Genomic DNA, 19,998 nt, shown 5'->3' on the forward strand with positions numbered 1-19,998 from the left:
CAAACGATTGAATTTTAACTCCAAGTCTCTTGAGCAAGATCAGTTTAGCAATCACTGCTAACAAATCAGTGTTAAGAAGTCAGATACCTTGTGCAACAACATATGTCTCTGTGTGTGTATATATGCATACTTAGAATAGTCTTCAGGTACACTACCTAATTTTCACATAGGTGTCATTTGTCAATATAAACGATGTCTATAATAGCCTTGCAAAAGGATGATACACTTCTAGAAGACCTATTCTTCTTAAGAATTGTAGCTTTGCTTCTAAAAAGCATTAATTTGGCCCTGAAATCAACCAGTGGTAAGGGTCATAGGCTTTCACTAAAGTAACTCAATTACTGAAGCTAATCGCTTTGAGAGAAAATGTTTACGTTTGAGACAGATTTGAGACTATTCGATCACCTTAGCACCACTCAAGACAAAGAAAAGAATATAGCAGGACCTACTTTTAAGTTGCAGGAACTTCAATAATCAAAAGTGGTCTGAGCACACAAACCCAGGTCCTCTTGGGTAATTACAGCTGTTTGTTTTTTAGCTCTGGGCTTATTGATGTTTCAAGTGACTTGAAAACACACTGGCAAAGTTTCTTTCTCTCCATGTGCTTTAAGCTTTATGTTGTGGACAGATACACTTCCTTTAACATTGCTTGCAATTGTACCTCTTCTCCATACCTTGCTTTTGGATTCTGCATACTGAAATTCCCTTCTTGGGCATGATAAGCTCATTTTAATTTAGAAAAGAGACTGGCAATATTTTTCGGTGGGAACATTTAAAATGGGAATAGGACAAGATTCATTGATACAATAAAGTGAAAATAAAAGCAATGAAGCACTCCAAACTTGTCTTTTGCATCAGCTTCACCAACCTCTTTCTTTCCTTCCTTCCTTCCTGCTAGCTACACAAGCCAATCTCACATCCGTCTGAAATCAGTGTTGTAATGACTAACTTAAAACATCACCAGAACATAAAATATTTCTTTTCTGAAAGAATGAAAACTGGCATCCTGAATATTTGAGCTAAGGATTAATTCTTAATACTTCATTTTTAATTTTTTAATTCTTAATACTTTAAATTTATTATGTTCAATTCTCTCAAATCAATTATTGCATTGAATTAATTGATCTGGACTAATTTCTGTGTATTTGGAATATATATGAGATTTAAACAGAAGTTTTAAGGATTACTAATTGTCCTGTGGTGAGACATTACATATAATAAAGTTTGCTATTTTACTTTGGTCCATTTTGAGAAAGCTCTAATTTGTAAATTATTTCCAGGATATTTTAGCACTTTCTCCTAAGACTTTATTTTTGTGAATAGTAACATGAAAGAAAAAAAAAAGCCACATAAATTTTTAAATATAAATCACTATCTAAAATACATTAGAATAAATACATTAGAATTACTGGAATCTAAAATAAATACATTAGAATAGATTGTGGGTGGGTGGAGAAAATTGTAATTGCACATATTAGGAAAATTATATTCCAACTGACAAGTAAAGTAAAAAATTCAAATGGAATTTTAAGAATTCTGAATATGCATTATTTAAGGAGCTAGGTGATACATAAGAATATTATTATTCTTTATGTTTCATGTCAAATAAACCAATTAACATATTATACACTCAGAATTATGTAGGAAGGCATTCAGAATAGAAGAGAGAAATCAGAAAAGAATAGTATGTGTGTTTGTGTGTGCATATGTTTGTATGTTTGGGTGGTGAGCTTTTCAGATGTCAGAGAGTTTCATTCCCTAATTAATTTTAGTAAACTCTTCACACACTTTATCTCCTCAAATTTAAAAGGACATTGTGATGTTTGCTGGAAAACAATCATGTAGATCACATAATCTTGAGACACAGAAGACAGAATCTCTTTTTGCACTAACATGAAGGGTTTCCATATTCTTCTAATAGAGTGAGAGCTGACAACGTCACAGAAACCGTGGTTCCCTTGTACGTTGAAATGTTTGGTTATTTTGCACTGCAAATCTTCTCTAACCAGGATTGTGAATTTTAAAAATAGGCCTTTCTTGTTCTCAGCCACTTTAAATGTTAACATAATGAATTACCTCAAGAATGTCAAATTTTAAAATAGTGTTTTGATACAGTTCAGTCGATCCATTAGTTGAATTTGTTCACTTCTTTGAATGGCTGTGAGGATTTTTGTGGAAATATCCTGTACTGAGAAGCCTTTTACTGTATAGAATGTGTTTTATTGCGCATGCAATTTCGATATGGTGATATTATTACCAATATGAAATACTATGTAGGAAGAGATAAAGTTTTCTAAAATACAATGTGGTGATTTTGAACATTCTTATTGTAAAATTTTTACAAGCACATTCCTATATATAAGTACACCCATATACAAAAATCCATTTTTCTTTCTTCAAATGGAGCTAAATTATGGAGATTAAAATATCAGTGTTATAGAAAATCATTAATAATAGATATCTTTTCATTATCCTCACTAGGAAGAAATTGATTTTTTTCTAGGGAACTTTCAGAAAACAATCCAGTTGATACAAAAGCATTACCAAGACCAGACTATCACCTCCAAAATGTTAAAGTTTTCTCCTTATCAATTTTCATAAAGGATACAAATATACTACCAGATGTACTTTGGATCCTTTATTAGAAAGAAGAAAAAAAAAAGAAGAAGACATATGCATCTTTGAATCATGTCTTTGGGTTTCACGTATAATTAGTTAAATTGGAGTATGTGCTTAGAACACAACAAAAAGAGAAATGGATTTAGACAAAGAAAGTGATTCAGGCAGAATTGTTCTACAAGAGAAAAGCATCTCTAAAAATCAATGCAATGTTTGAATTAATCTGGTTTCTTTCTTTATTATATGTCTATAGATGACAAAGTTCTTTAGAAACTTGACAGGCTGGTGCCTAATTAACTCAACAGAAAACAATTTTTCATTGGGTGTGATGTAAAATTAGGAGAAAGGTTGAAGATATACCCTCTAGTAAGGCAAATAGCAAGCATAGAACCAAATATACTTCTCGTTATTTCTAAGTCCACCTCAGGTCATAATAAATTACTTGGGCATTTTAAAACACTACATTTGGTGAAATTTAGAGATACTTAAAGGGCTAAAGTTATACAATCAGACTGCCACTAAAAAAATAAATGAAAAAGTTCATCACTAGTGACAAAGATATGAAAGTTGGAGCAGTTAGAAACCTGAACTAGAACAGGAAAAAAGATTGAAGCATAAACAATTATATACTCTAAATGTATCTCAGTCTGAAATATTCACTGAGGTTTTCAAAGATCAAGATAAATTTAACACCATTTTATTTTTATTCCAATACTTTGTATTTATATGAATCCCCTGGTTTACTATTCACATATTCCTTCATCTATTAGATCAAAACTCTAAATCTTACTGGAGAACTCAGATATATTTTCCTATGATTCACAGCACTGAAATATGTTTGAGATATTCTAATCTGTGTAACCATTCTGAAGAAGTATTTGGCATTGTGATGATTTCACTCTTTTAGCTCAGTCACATGTCTATCCAAAACTTTTTTTTTTCTTAATGTAATAAGAAGGCTGGATTATAACTGAAGTGGATAGAATTAGGCTCTAGAAAAATATAATTAATTTCTGAAAAGAAAATTAAACTCTTTGACTCCTATCACTTCATAATTCCATACTATACTTTTTTTTCTGTTAATATCCTTCTTTTAAATATCCAATTATACAAAAAAAATACATGTCAAAATGTCTTTGAATAAAAAAAAATCTCATTAATTATTATTATGCATGTGTTAATAACTAAAACTGAGAATCTTCTGGCTCCTTCTGTGACCCTGCCAGAATTCACAGTAAGAAATGAAACTCAGCCAAAGAAGGAGTACCTTTAACTTCTCAGTCTGAATCTGTCCACAGAGCCAGAGTAATTCCCTTCTGAAAGAGGGAAAAGACCCAGTGACCCAGATGTTCTACCATCTCTCAACAGCCTTACCACCTTGGACTACCTTTCTAAGATTTACTCTTTTATCCAGTGTATCTCTCCATCTCTGGTGTTGAATCCAGTTTCTTCATTCAGCCCAGTAGTAGGCAACTAGAAGCCAGTAAGCCCTGACAGGACTCCAGACAGGTTTTGTTTGGTCTGTGCATTCTTGGCCACACAATGTTTTAAAAAGGAGTAGCTGACATTGAACAATGTAAGCACATACAGTTATGGAGCTCCTCCTGAAAAACTGGAACTTTTGGTAACCTATGACCTTTTTGCACATGGCAGCGATTAGTTTGTGTGAATCTCGTCAGGGACCAGGCACGCATCTCCGGTTTTCTATAGTTCTTTCTATTCCTTATTGTCTTACTGACCTCAACACAAAGGATAGGTTACTTACTCTTTAACTGCTCAGCTTCAATAAATATCCTTTGTGTTATACTCAGCTGGTGGGAATTTGACTGAGAGAATTTGATTCAGTGGTTTCTTTCTGGGCTTCATCTTGGAGCCAAATTTAGTTGACTGATATCTTGATTCTGTTTCCAGATTTGGGTCCTTACCTCAATCCTCAAATTTCTCTCTTTTTTTTTTTTTTTCACATTTCATTTCCTCTCTCCAACCAGTTTTATTAGAATGTGCCAGTTCTGGTTAACTTTTTTTTTTAACTTTTAGATTTTAATTATTTCTCCCTCCCATCGTTAATATATAGGTAAAATCATGACCACTGTAGAACATAGGTGTTGATTTTTTAAAAAGAAAGACAATTATAAGAAAGTAGGCACAACGTCATGGAATTGTACGTTAAGGAAACATTTCTGTGAATACATCATGCTAAAACATTGGCTTGCAGAGGTTTTACTTCACATAGTCTTTGTTAAGCAAAGGTTCAGAGAAATAAACTTATGACACTGTATGGTATTAATCTCCTGTGACAAAGACTTCTCATTTGTCTTTTTCTCAAAAGTACTATTTTCTGTGAAATATGTAATTGTTTCAGAGTCCAGAGTCAAAGTCTAAATGTATTTCTTTTTCTAATGGCATTTTTCAATAAAGCACAACAGTTACAGGTTTGAAATGCATATTGAGTATTTCTGGCAATAAAATTCTTGCTTTCTCAATAACTGATATGGTTATGGTTGAAAGAAAAGGCAGGTTATAGGTTCTTTTTGAATTTTCATTACACTGTGAAAAATTTAATAGTGTGGTTGCATTGTTCCACAAACGGACTCACCCTGACAATGCAGTCCTTCATCATACCCGTCTGAGCAGTCCAAGACACCATTGCACAGTTGGGATAAATGGATACATTTGTTGGCACCAAGGCAAGCAACGTGATTCAAGGGGCACTTGATTTCTACCTCTTCGGGACCTGAAAAAAATATAAAAATGGGTTAGTTTGGCTTTAAAACCATTAAGCACAAGAAATATCTAGCCTTATTTTACAAAACAAAACCATAGAAAATGACTACCAGAGGGCAGCTTTGACTGTCAGGGATGTCCCAATTAGCTTACGTGATTAAAAACCTAATTTTGAAAACTGCATAGGATATAAAATAGTATGCTTTTTTTTTTCAAATAATACATTAAAGACAAAAATATTCTTTTCAAACTTTAAGTGGCATAGATTTAAAATCTGACGGTTGGTTTGAGTCATCGATCTGCCTCTTACTTTTAGATTAAGTGGGCCAGTAGGTACTTAAACCCTGTATGTCTCAATTTCCTCAATTGTGAAATATGGAGAGTGGCAACTCCTTGGCAGAGCTCTTGTTAGAATTGAATCAGGTAACATGAACAAAAATATTTTAGTGGAATTTAAATGAAGTTGTGTCAATATAAAAAATATTTCATTTTTAATCTGTTCTTTATTAAGAACAGCTAGTTATATCCTTATTTATACATGGATTTTTGTTTGTTTAAAAAAATCTTTACTGAGCAATTATAATATGGCAGAATTTACTAAGGTGTGGGGAGGTGATAATGAGCACAGTGTACTCACTGAGTTCTCCTACTGATGATAACAGTACATTATATGATCACCCTTTGTATTTTTAAAGATATGCTTAGGTTGGAATACCAAGTCTTTTCTTGAAGCTCACCAATTCCAAATTGTTATCCAAAATCCAAAGTGTACATTGCTATATCTAGAGTTCAGGTTCCTTATTCCCATATCCTATCTAGACTTCTTCAATAGGTGCTCTCCAAATTCCCCATGCAGTGATTCCTAATCTTGCCCAGCTCTCCTAAATCCAAAGTTCATTCATGCCATATGACTACAATCGCATGTTAATCTGACACTGATTATTACAAGAGCCCAGATTCTACAATCAGGCACACGCAGAATTTAATCACAGCTATGTTAATACCCATGGGACATTAATTTATTAAATCAACTAAGCATTAATTTTCTCATGTGTAAATAAAACTATCAACTGAGTTTACCTTGTAGGCTTGTTGTGAATGTCAAAAGTTATTGATGGCAAAGCACTGAGCTTTGTGAGCTTTTTTGTGAGATGTGGGCTCAGAATAGGAATTCAACATGTGTTAATCATGTAAATAAATGCAGCAGAGTGGAGTTGTTAAAAGACTCTGGAGCCAGATTCTTGGTCCCATCACTTATAAGCAATAAGTTGAACAAATTATGTACCTTTTCTGTGATTCACCAGGTTGTTGTAGGGATTATATCAAAAGCTTTTTGTATCTTTCCCAGCAAACACTCATGTGTGTTTGTTTGTTTTTAAGATTTTATTTATTAATTTGAGCGAGAGAGCAAGTGAGAGACACCACAAGTAGGGTGAAGGGCAGAGGGAGAAGCAGACTCCCCACTGAGCAGGGAGCCCAACATGGGACTCATCTCAGGACTCCGGGATCACCACGCTTAACCGACTGAGCCACCCAGGCACCCACTAGTGTTTGCTGTTATCATAGGTAAGTAAAGAATGTTCCAAGATGGCGAGTTGCCGTTTTGTAAATATTTTTTTTTAAAGATTTTATTTATTGTCAGAGAGAGAGCAAAAGCAGGGGGAGCAGCAGGCAGAGGGAGATACGACTTCATCCTTCGACTCTGGGATCATGACCTGAGCCAAAGGCAGAAGCTTAACCAACTGAACCACCCAGGCGCCCCTGCCTTTCCATAAAAACTTATATCACATAACTTCATTTTATATCGTAAGCCCCCTCCCTCCAAAAAAGCTGAAGTTGCCAAAAGTAAGGTAAGATATGTTTTGAAATATCCTATCAAATTGAAAGATAGGTATATGTGATTTTGTTTGATGCTAAAAAGCTTTCAACATTTGGTATTTGGGGGATATAAATAAATTGTTATGATACAGTTTCACTAGATGAAGTATTGACACTAACTGGTTTCCTGGTATTTTTTTTCATGTATATTTATACAATTACTGGCATACAAGGCAATTAATTTTGTCCAATACCTATCGCTCCAAATGCACAACTCTTTATTGTAACATGTTTCTGTAACTTGAGTATCAATATGTTTTAAAATATACATTTCCATAAATTAAAATACAAATACACAAATTTAAATCCAAATTATAAGGATAAAAGTAAGTGAAACTCTTTTTGCCAAGTTTCTAGTATTAAATCTTATATTTATAAGATTAACATAAATTCACTTTAAAAATAAAATTGAAAAATAGAAACTAGTTTTGAAAAGCTGTAAATTTCTATGACCAATGCAGTTCCTTTGAAAATTAATTGGCTGATTCTTAGAAATTTGAGAATATATATATCCTTGCATGAATGTCAGAGTAGTGTTTAGGCCAGATATATTTAGATCTCTCTGTAAAAATTCCAAAAATAGCCTATAGGAAGAACACTTCAAACCTGGGAGACTTTAGAAACTTTATAGAGGCAAGATGACTCAGGAATTCTTTTTAAAAGCAAGATTTTTTTTAAAGTAATACATGTGTTGGTTCAAATCAAAGTTGTGGGGTTTTTGGGGGGTTTTTCTTGGCATTCTTAAGATTGTCAGGCAACTNCTTGGCATTCTTAAGATTGTCAGGAAACTGATTAACATGATAGAGGGAGTGAAATGCACATCTCTTGTTCAGAAACAAATTTTGAGAAAACAGAAAAAAAATGTTTCAATTTCTCAGAGGCAGTATACAAAACTATTAGATTCTTCCTAGTGATAACATGTAGGGATTAAAAAAAAAAGAAATTTGTTTGGATGAAAGAAAGAGTTAAGTAGTTTCTTTAGAGACTAGAGACTATAGTTTTCCGCATCTTTAATACACTCTTTTCTTGGCTTCCGTGACTGCTGGGTAACTGGTAAGACAGCTGGTACATGGCTTGATGGATTGGACCTTAACCAGTCCCTCCTAAATCGTCATATCAAAACACATTAAAACAATGACAATATTTGCAAATTACACAGAAGTAAATGAAGAAAAGATTCAACTGGATCACCACTTCTGCCCACTGATCTGTGTGACAGGGAGAAGAATGTGATCACAGAGACTACATGAATTCCTAAGAACATGTCAATGCTTCATTAAATGATTCATCTCACAAAAACCCCTGACATTCAAAATATTTTATAAGCAGAAATCATAATCTGGACATAGCAAGCAGCAGAGTTAGAAGCTACCTGACATATCTGGAATTAACTCTTTAGTTACTAAATCATTAGGATTTGGGGGATCTGAGAGAAGGAATGGGATGACAGGGACGCATGTGAGGAATTTCAAAATAGTGCAAACATGCTTCAAACTTTTAACAAGCATGGTAGTCTTAGATTATCACTTCAGTTTTCAGTAAGGCATAGTCAGAACATTTCCAGTTCCTCAAATCTAATTTTAGGTGACCTGAACAAGGTAGCAGAATTTGAAATATAGTAATTAATTATTCGTAAGAGAAACTCTATCATTAGAAGGATTTAAAAAATAGAAACACAGGAAAATAGTATTTATATTTTTAAATTTTTTATAAGCCTTACTCAATTAGTTAAATTAGGCTTCATTTTTTAAACTGAACCTCATTTTATAAACAAGTTTTCTAGGATAATGCAAGGACAATGTGACTCATCTGTATGTTTTTTTGAATGTTTAGATTATTTTTATATAAACATCTTACTGTGTATTCCCACTCCCTTCTCACTCCCTTCTCCCAACACTGCTGAGCTGCTTTTCCCCAAGGTCTCCATGATCCCACTAACAGGGAAGCCAGAGGCAAGCAGGATCCTTCAAAACCTGACCAGAATTCCTCTCATAGACACACATTCTGCCATTATTTCTCAGGCCTTTTATACTCCGGTTCCACTGTTACTGTTGTTACTGTTACTTAGCTATTCCAAGAGCACACTTGCATGCACTTCACACACACTCTTTGATGAACTTCCCTCTATCTCTGCCTGAAAAACACACATGTAGTACCTTGCCCGACTCAATTTACAATTGTTGAATGAATGTTCAGTGCATTTTAACTCCTGGCAAATTCCCACTTTCTTCTATGTGCTAGAAGTTACCTTTTTTTCCTCAACTTCGAGGAAAGCCTAATGCTGATTTAAAAATATACACATGCACACACACACACACACATACATATGTACAATACACACACACACACATATATAATATGTACAATACACACACACACGCACAAGGAGGAATATAGGACTATTTCTGTTGGTAGGATATTTTACAATATTTAGCTTCTGAATATTGAATCTTGTGGAGATTTCCTATTTATTAAATTGAAGAGATCACGATTTCTAAGAATTTGTGAAAACTGCCTTAAAAATTAACTTTCCTAGAATTATTTTATTTTATTTTTTTTTAAAGATTTTATTTATTTATTCGACAGCGATGGAGACAGCCAGCGAGAGAGGGAACACAAGCAGGGGGAGTGGGAGAGGAAGAAGCAGGCTCATAGAGGAGCCTGATGTGGGGCTCGATCCCATAACGCCAGGATCACGCCCTGAGCCGAAGGCAGATGCTTAACCACTGTGCCACCCAGGCGCCCCTAGAATTATTTTATTTTTTTTTAAACAAATTTTTAGTGTCACTTTAAGTAATATATTAAGATTTCTGGGATGCTCTTAACCTGATTACAAATACTTAATCATTTCTATTCCAATATTTTCTTCATTTTTTTAAGAATACTTTTCCACACAATCAGATCCAGTTTCTTGGAAATATTACAAACCATCATCTTTTAAGGGGAATTCCTATGCAATTAAGTGTATGCAAATATTGCATTATAACATCGGTTGTAATTCTCACAGCTGAGAAATCAGAATAGTTACAGCCTCTTATGAAAACTGTAAAGTATGTGGACCACATTATTTTTCTATATTGTTTGGGGAAATTAGTATATCATGTACACACATTAAATACCATATATATATACACACATATATATATATATTATTAAACATAACATTAGATCACATTATACCTTTACAAAAGTAATATAACTTTCCCAGAACCGTGTATTTCATAAGATTCTGTTATTTTCAAGCATAATTTACTTTTGCNAATTGACTTTTGAATGTGAACTACTTCAACTGACAAACTGATAATTTAAATGGAAGAAATAAAAGAAATTTATAGTATTTCAAGGAAAATTAAAATTGGATTTATGAGTTTCAACTTTTAAATAAAACAATATTAACTGATATCATTTGTTAGAGTAATCTATAGGCCAACACTTGAGGATACAGGAATATGAATAAGAACTCTTAAAGATACATGTGCACTCAATCTAATAGTAACTTACTCAAATTAAATAATTTCTGTGTAATATAGATTCCAGTAATGGCTTGTGTGTTTATATATTTCAAATGGATGCTGTGAAAAATCAGGAACTGGAAAAGATGTAAAGGTGATTGATTTAGTCCAGTTGCACTACCCTTAAGCCAGTTCTGACAAGCTGTCCTATTTTTTAAAGGCCCTGGGGAAGGAAATTTTGCAGCTTTGATAAGTTGTTCCAAGGTGTAAAAAGTCTTTTTCTTTAGTCCTTAACTCTTCAGAAGTCTCGGTGTAGGAAAATTCCCTGCATCTAACATGAGCTTGATTTATGTATTTAATATGTGAAAAGCTTGCCTGGTCACCTAAGGAAAACTATGCCATATTAAAGCAATTCTGCTATGACCAAAGTTACCACTGTGTTTGCTATTATGCATATGAATACATGGATGGTTAGTTAAGATTCATACTGAAAACTTTCTGGATGACATCTAGAAATAATGTTAAAACAGCTCTCTCTCACTCTGTCTCTTTCTGTGTGTGTGTGTGTGTGTGTGTGTTCTGCTAACTTTAGAATATATCTATCAAGTGGTTTTTATCAGTTTAACTCACTGTCTGCATCTGAATCCAACAAAAGTAGGTTGTCATAATATTCCCCTGCGCTGAATTTGTAAACATTTAGAATATAGCTAAAATTGACAAACGGAAAATATTATATGGACTTGGCTACGGTATTGCTGCCATTAATTATAACTTTGGAAAAAAAAATGTTTTTCTGCCCAATGGGCTGTCTTGTTTTCTGACCTTCTATTTACTGGCAAATAGATAAGAAAATAAATGAAATCATTGTTTCATGAGGGACTGTCAGTGCAGTATTGCTATTCACTAAACCCAGTGCTAATGGAGGGAACTCAGCTTTGATGGCTTTAAAAAAAAATTAAGTGCAATTTAGGTGTTTTCAGTGTTTCTTTATTTCTCTCCATGTATGTGTTCCTCACAAGTTCCTTGATTACTCAATCACCTTTCCCGGGATATCCCCACCACCTTCTCTTTCAGAAGGTCTACAGGGTCCTTTTCCCCTCCCTCCACCTCAGTTAAAATACACTTGTATGTTTGTTTGTTTGTTCTTTTAATTTCTTAGAGCCCTGTTCTTTGCTAGCTAACTTCATAAACAAGGTGCTCTGACAGGTAATGTATTTGCATTTAAACAAGATTCTTACAGAAACAATAGATTAACTCCAAAGATTAGAATTTCAGTCTCTTTGTAAAAAATGAAAAAAGTATTTTGTTTGAGGAAAAGGGGCACTTCATTGATTGGTACTCATATCATACTTCTTGCTGACAATTTTGTTTACTTGTAAAGTTGGCTCTCACCTCTCTTTGTAAATGAATGAGTACATATGTAATCAACGAACCAGAAAGAAGATGCTTTCTTTCTTCAGTTTACAGAAATCCTACTGATTCCTCAAGAAGTAAAATGCATATTCTAGTCATATCTTAAAACTCCTGGGAGGAAAAGATTTACCCAATTTGCAGATAAAATAACTTAGAAAGCAGAAGATAAAATGTTCCATTTGGGAATATCTCTCTTCTGAAATACAGAACAGAGGATAAGTGTTTCATCTTTAAAGCTAATGCTTTTTCCTCTTGTTCTCTGGGGCTACTTGGTAACCCAGTGATGACTAACTGATTACAGTTCTGAAGTGCAGGGCAGTGTGGGAAGCCTACTCAATTTGAAGCAGAGATGACTCCATGGTAAGAAGCATGTTAAAAGATTAATGCCTGACAGGAAAAAAACAAGCCAAAATCAGATAGTTCCATACATCCCCCAGAGAAAAGGGGTCTTATCGCAATAAAGGGACAATGAGTGGGAGCAGTTAACAGGCTCATTCACATGTCAGGACAGCTGAGAGTCATTTCTTCTTTGATTCCACAAATGTGTTAGAGATTGCTTCTGATCCAAATTCTGCACACAGAAACATACTATTGCCACCCTAAAGTTTTGGATTTTTTGACATATATATTTAAAAAGAAAAAGAAAAAAATTTTTCCAGTCTCTTCTTATAGAGGCTAAGATAATAAAAGGTTAGATTCATGTCCCCAAGCATGGCTTAAAAATCAAAGGCAGGTTGGTATCAGGTAATTAATGGAAGAAAGGATTTTGGTGGTATTTGTCATAAGTGATGATAGACAAAAGTCAAGGGAATTCTACAAATATAAATTGTTACCAAAACTCTTAAAAGACATTATTTACTCCCACCCCCCCCAAAAAAACCCAGTAAATAACAATGCCAACATTTGATAACTAAATACATAAGAAAACTAGTAAGCATAACGTCTGTATTTCCTTGTTCTCAGATTAAGAATAAATAAGAAGAAAAAAAGAATGAATGAATGAGAAGAGCTATTTTGAGGATCCACTAGATGACAAGCATCATTTCTTATCCAATTATTTCTTCACCACAATGAAGATAAGATGAAAACAGCTCTACAAAAACTGAAGAACAAGAGTTTTTCCTTGTTTTTTTTTTTTATATTGCTCATTCAAGACAACATTAAATTATACATACTGACTTAAAAAGAAAACTATCTTTCTGATTTAGAGAGAAGTGTGCTCCATGACCCTTGGTCAAACAACCCAGATCCCCTATGATATATATAGACATTGAGTAAAAAGATATTTTCTGATCCCACTGGTACATTTATCCAAATATGTTATTTAATAGGAATTATTCATTCATTATTTCGTTTAGATAAAAAGCTTGACATTTACTTGAACTGAGTGGATAAGAGAAAAATGGAAAAGAGAAAAAAAATGCACATATGCCTTGAATCACTCCATCACATTTCAAAAAAGGGATTATTTGCTGTATGTAAAAACAAATAAACGATTGTTTGGGGGACCTGATTAGCATACAATGATTTTACAGTGAGAAGGACCAGTTAGAGCATGTATAGTTAAAATGTCTTTCACTGGAAGAACCATGTTGCAAAACACAATAATTTTTATAGAAGCCAATTTACACTTGAGAGGATGATAGAATGTTGAAGAACCAAATTTAAAAAGCATTAGAATGATACAGATATTCTTAAGTATAACAGTATTAAATCCTTAGTAGAATGTATATATTGTATATTTCAGACCAAAAGTGGAATGTTATTGATAAAATATACTCTTCAAAATTTAATTTTATGCCATTCAAAATGTTAACTCTGAAAATAATTTTATGATGCACCTTTAATGAAACCAAAGTGTTCGTTATTGCACTCTGTAAAAGTAGCATTATATTAGTAGGATAATTGCTGTTTATTGAGTACTTCCTATGTTCCAGGTACTGTGGTAAGCATATAATGTTCATTATCTTATTAAATCCTTACAAGAACATTATGAATTAGGTACTATAATTACTATTACATACATGAAGAAATTGAAGATTGCAGAGGTTAAATACCTTCTTCAAGGTCACAGAGTCCTGATGCCATTTTTTGAATTCAGGTCTCTTATATCTTCAAACACTGGTTTCTTTACTAACCTGTGATATTGTGCTATAATCTCAATTCCCTGTAACAAAGAAACAAATATGGCAATGAAGCCATATATGTATTTCTGCCTGTTTCTCTCTCTCCTTGTGAAGTAGATTACATAAGGATCTTGAGGAAAATGTAAGAAAATTATGTGAGCAGTCAAGGCTGTGAAGCCACATTATGTCAATATTTAAAAAGCTCTTATAATCAGGGGTGATCCCTCGCTACTTAACAACAGGTAAAATACACTGTACAGGCTCTTGCTTCTACAAGGAGCCTTAAGAAGGCAACTTGAGGGAGTCTTGGCTATCTGTGCATGATCCAGGATTTCTTGCTGTTGGACCCTCACCAGTTCCAGGTATCCGGGCCCATTTGACCAGGGGGAAAGAGACAGGAAGAGAGAATGGCAGCATGGCAGTCTACTGAGGTATGCTAGGATGGCCTCTTCGTCCACTCTGGACTGAAGGAGCTTGGGATTATTTGAGAGGTTTCAGGAGGGCACCGGGTAGCAGTTGTTCAGAATCAAAATAGAAGCGTTCATCAACCAGGACAGTTGTGCCATGCATACCAGCTAAATATCAGTCATGCTTAGAAGAATTTGTGTTGTCTATTTCTGGCAAATTCTGACAATGAAGATAGTCCCCACATGCCTTGCCTTGACGGCAAAATATTTATTCACTACAACTTTAGGTTGTCCACAGTAAATACGAACAGGTTTTCGACGTTATGTAGTGCTAGGGTAAAGCCCCTTCTAGTGATCAACCAACTTACCCGTAGCACAAAAACCCTCCCTCTAACCATTTAATCGGTCTTTCACTGTGTGCTTATTTCCACTACAAGGGGACATTCTCTAGATCAAGCAGACTGGCTACATGTCAGTTGCTACCTCTTCCTGGTAAAGTCCTGCTACTTTTGCCACTTGGCGCAGCTTCAGTGCCTGGTTAGCTTGGCAGGATGGAGCCCAGCGTGAAGGATGCCAACATCACAGGTTCAAATACCACATGGTACAATTATCTGCCTTTCTGTTTTTCAGCCATAGATTTTACCTCTTAACATCTGCCAACCACATATCCTCTTCATGCTAGAACTGACACAGAGCAAATCAGTGTCTCTGAAGCACTACAAATCCCTAAAGGAAGGACTGATACCACTTAGGCCTCAGTCGCATATTTAAAAAGGCAGAGCCTTAGCCAGGCTTGAGTTTGAGTTCAATGTGCCAACACTAAACACTCAGCCAGATTCTCCCTGGGGAACTCGGTAAGGAATCACTATCGGGCCTTTGAGTGAGCTCACATAACTGCTTCAGTTCATTAAATAGCACCTTGGCTCTCTCGTTTTGAACAGAGCTGAATGTCTCCAATTTATGTGAACAATTAAACAACTGCTAAGTAAACAGTATTTGGTGAATAGTGAATCAGCAAAAGAAGTTTCTCTTGCCTCATAGAAATCATCTACTGGAAATAGCCACTTTTCTCAAAATTTTATAAAGCAATTATTCCTTTCATAGAATACTGGATTTGGAAGTCTATGATGAGTAAAGGAAGAATACAGAAAACAATGTGACTGAAGTTGAAACACACACACTAACACAAGAACTATAATGTAACTAACAGTGTTGATGCAACTAACCCACTAAATTATATCTGAATGGTGAAAAATTAATGAACTAGTGATACTTGTTATTAGTTACTTTACATTTATGGACAATTCTAATGACTTATAAAATTGCAATACCTTCCTGAAAATGACTCTGGCTCAAGAAGAAAACAAAACAAAACAACAACAACAACAGGAATTTTCTGGTTATACATGTTGAGGATTATGAAAAAGAAAAATAAATGTCATTCATATACCAGCCAAATATCCAGGGTAGGCATTTTTTACTCCATCATGCTATTCTGTTTAAGGGACTTCAAACGTGATCAACTTTACACTGAATTTTGCTCTATGGTAAATACTGTTGTAGCAAAATTTCAGTAAGTCTCACTCCTGTGCCAAATCTTTTTTGTCAGGTTTATTTGCAAAGAAAACCATTGATTTATTTTTCTTTCATCTGTCCTCTCTGACCCTTCCATACCCATGGTAATGAACAGGAAAATGGTCAACAGGACCTGAAAGAGGAAAGAAGAGGAAAAGCAAAGGTCAACAGAAGAGTACAGAATAGAAAAATCAGGCACTGGGTAGAAGAAGTGACCCAGTTTTTATCAGGTCCCAAATTTATAACATGGCTTTTGCAATTGGTCTTTTCTGTAGAAGTTTGAGCGGGTATATGCAAAAGAAATATTTCCAAAAGCACAAGAATTTTTTTCCCTTTTTAAGTTTAATATATATTTTGTAAATGAATTCTAAATAAGCCATTTAGTATTTCAGTACCTTTACTATGTGGAATCTGATTGAAACCTCATGAAGATGGATCTTTGCAGACTTGCACACACGCAACACGAATTCGGGAAAATAGAAAATACTACCTGCTATAAGCAACTATTTATTCTATCTGTCAGTATGGAGAAATATACAAATCCTTTACAGCAGCTTTTATTTTCTTTTTAGCTCCACCTATGTTCTCATTATAGTATTATCTGATGAAGTTGATTAATGACCACAATTAAGGTAAAATAGCACAGTATTTTGAATAGAAAGAGTAATCCATAGAATTTCTTTAAAGGTGCCTCTTTTTTTTTTTTAAAGATTTTATTTATTTATTTGACAGAGACAGCCAGCGAGAGAGGGAACACAAGCAGGGGGAGTGGGAGAGGAAGAAGCAGGCTCCCAGTGGAAGAGCCTGATGTGGGGCTCAATCCCAGAACGCTGGGATCAGGCCCTGAGCCGAAGGCAGACAATGACTGCGCCACCCAGGCGCCCCTAAAGGTGCCTCTTTTAAATGTAAAGTTGTTGTATTAGAGTATTTTATTTAAAAATAAGAGATACTTCAAAACTTTCTTAAATGAAAAAGCGTAAAATTACCTTAGGATATAAATATTTTGGTTTTTTATGCTGGAGTGTATGAAGGATTGTATCTTCTTTGATGTCATTCGAAATATTTCACCATCTTACTACTCTGATCAGATTTTCATGAATTATATCTCTCATGAACATTTTTTCACATTTCATTCTGAACATGTTATCAATGCTACATTCAGAGTCATACGGTATATCCTAAGATAATGCTTTCCAAACTTTAATGTGCATATGAATCACCTAGGGATCTCCTTAAATTGCAAATTTTGATTCAGTAAGATCTTGGCTAGGGGTGGTATTGTGCATTTCTCCATGCTCCCAGGTGGTCCCTGCATTCCACTACACAGACTACGCCTTGAGTAGCAATGTGCTAACACCTCAAAAAAACAGGTTTAAAACCTAGTGTCCATTTTCTGGAAACATGTTCACTGAAATGGACTCTAAACTAATGGAGTACCTATTTTTATTGAACCACAAATTAAACAAAATGTCACTTAAGACAGGGCAGAACCACATTATTAATATCGATATGTTGACACATTCTAAAAATGCTGATCTGCCATAAATTCTTATGAATGATTTTGTCTTTGGGACAGTGTATGTATTTATATCTTTAAAAAAATCTTAAAATCTTTTAGACACGATTCAAGGATCTTATATGGTCAAAAAAAAGAAGAAGAAAAAGAGGAAAGCAAGAGAGAAAGAAAGGAAGGAAGGGAAAGAAAGGGAGGGAGGGAGGAAAGAAGGAAGCGAGGAAGGAGAAAGAAAAAAGAGAGAAAGAAAAAAAAAAAGCCATGTGTTACAGAAATGGATACCAGATAAAAAATGTGAGAAATTATGTAAAAAGTCCATGTTTTCTGTTATTTGTTTTTAGAAACTGAGACTTGATGGTGTGAAAGTACAAAGGAAGAACTGATAAGTCAGGTTTGACAGATTGGTTAAAATTGTATTGGTCCCTTCTCAATTTACTATAAACAACAACTTAAGGATGAACAGCCTTAATAACTATGAGGCATAGCTTGAGACCTGAGAAATACTAAGGCAGAGACCAACTTCCATTTTATTCACAACTCCTATATATGAATACAAATAAATAAATGTACACACACACATAATTTCCCTCTGTTTATTTTCCTTCTGCATCCTGTCTCCATTTTCTCCTTTAATTTCTCAAAATGTACTTCTGGGAAAATTAAGTGGCTCATTTACATCTCTGGGAAACGGACACCCAGGACATTTCAAATACTTTATTTAGATCAACTACCTTCTCTGCTCATCTACCTGCAATTGCTTACACATCTACAACTGCATTTAATAGCAGTGCTTTCTTCAATTTTTAATTAAGTTGTTAGAACCAGTCAGAATTTACTTGGTGTCCTAGTTTAAAGTTATAAAATGACCTAGAATAACTAATTAAGGAGGTAGAGGGGTTTTCTTTTACTTATGTACTAGTGTGAACTGAGGGCAGGGGGCAGGGGGCAGGGGGCAGGGGACAGGAGAATGTATATGACCGAAGAATAAATCCTGTAGGATGATTCCTGTTCCGGTCAAGCTTCTCTTTAGTTTCCTCCTGATACTGAACTGCTATAACAATGCTTAAATAATTGTATAAGTAAGTACCCAGCAGGTCTGAGCTCTACACAAATGTGCTGAACAAAGTCCAAGCTATAAAACACCAAAGAAAGAAAAAGTTGATAACTGTTGATTTTTTTAATTGGCAATGTCTGATTACAAGTATTCTACCCTTAAGGTATTTGACTTAAATTTAACTTTTAGGAAAATAATAAAGTACAAAATTAATATTTGGGAGGTAAATTCATTCTTAATCTTTTGAGAGATGTTTCTAAAGGTGAAAATAACCTAGCACGAGCTACTACTACTATTATTAACAGTAGTAAAACAAAATGTAGAATTACCCAAAGATTATGCTACTATCTAAATATTGTGACTTTCAAAAGTACATCTCTAAATGCTTGAGATTTTTGGATTCAAAACATTAAAAAAGGAAAAAGTTAAATGTCTTAGAACCGAACATACCTGTGCAACATCAGTATTTGATGCTAAGATACATTAAAGTGCCAAAAACTAAGGGCATAATTTATGACCCTCATAAAACACAGCCATTAAATGGCTTAAATTGCTGAAAAGGAATAGTGAAATAATATGCAATTATTTTTTTTCCTCAATAGGGAGGTTTGTTAATCTGAAATTAATGTCTTCGTCTGTAGCACTTTAACGTGTTCTGTGTACAAAGTTCTACTGAAGAATAAAAGTTCCAGACGTTTAAAATCCAAAATCCGTTACTTTGTTGGGTAAGATTCTGAGTAATATAGTTCCGTAGGCTACAATTCTGTACCTTTTTTCTTTAAGACCTTTCTTGATGTGAGTTTTAGGTCACTGTCATTTGAAATATAAATCCTCTTGCAAGTTTCCTACCTGGTAAAATAGCTTTTCACAATGGTATCCCTTTATATTCGTCACTATCTATTATGGCATCAATGAAACCGTTGGGAAAAAAAATCTTTTTTTTTTTTCACCGAAGATTCAGTCCCTCAGACTGAGTCCAAATCATGTCTCTAATCTTCACATCCTACCCTGCAAAAGGGCTGCCTCCTGGCTGGCATTTAGAGCAACTGCATGATGCCCCTTATCTTTTCAGTCATTCCAAGGAGAGGATGGTGGAAACAACCTCAACAAGCCACTCGTAAGCTGAGTTCCCACAGGTATGTGGGTAATGACCTTCACAACATTCTCTGCATGATGTCTGCCTTTGAGTAGAGACTCTACTGTATGTGTTTTGTTGTAAAGATCCCTAAAATTCAGT

General features: G+C 34.4%; 1 protein-coding gene across 1 annotated transcript in view; it reads right to left on the minus strand.

Moving 5' to 3' along the window:
• LRP1B (LDL receptor related protein 1B) overlaps window positions 1-19,998 on the minus strand; it is a 1,837,899-nt gene that overhangs the window by 1,154,972 nt on the left and 662,929 nt on the right. The window contains exon 3 of the mRNA XM_034642051.1: window positions 5,216-5,353. Within this exon, the coding sequence (XP_034497942.1) occupies window positions 5,216-5,353 (138 nt within the window). The remainder of the gene's footprint in view (window positions 1-5,215; window positions 5,354-19,998) is intronic.

The sequence above is a fragment of the Ailuropoda melanoleuca genome, chromosome 2, assembly GCF_002007445.2.
Source record: "Ailuropoda melanoleuca isolate Jingjing chromosome 2, ASM200744v2, whole genome shotgun sequence".
NCBI lineage: Eukaryota > Metazoa > Chordata > Mammalia > Carnivora > Ursidae > Ailuropoda > Ailuropoda melanoleuca.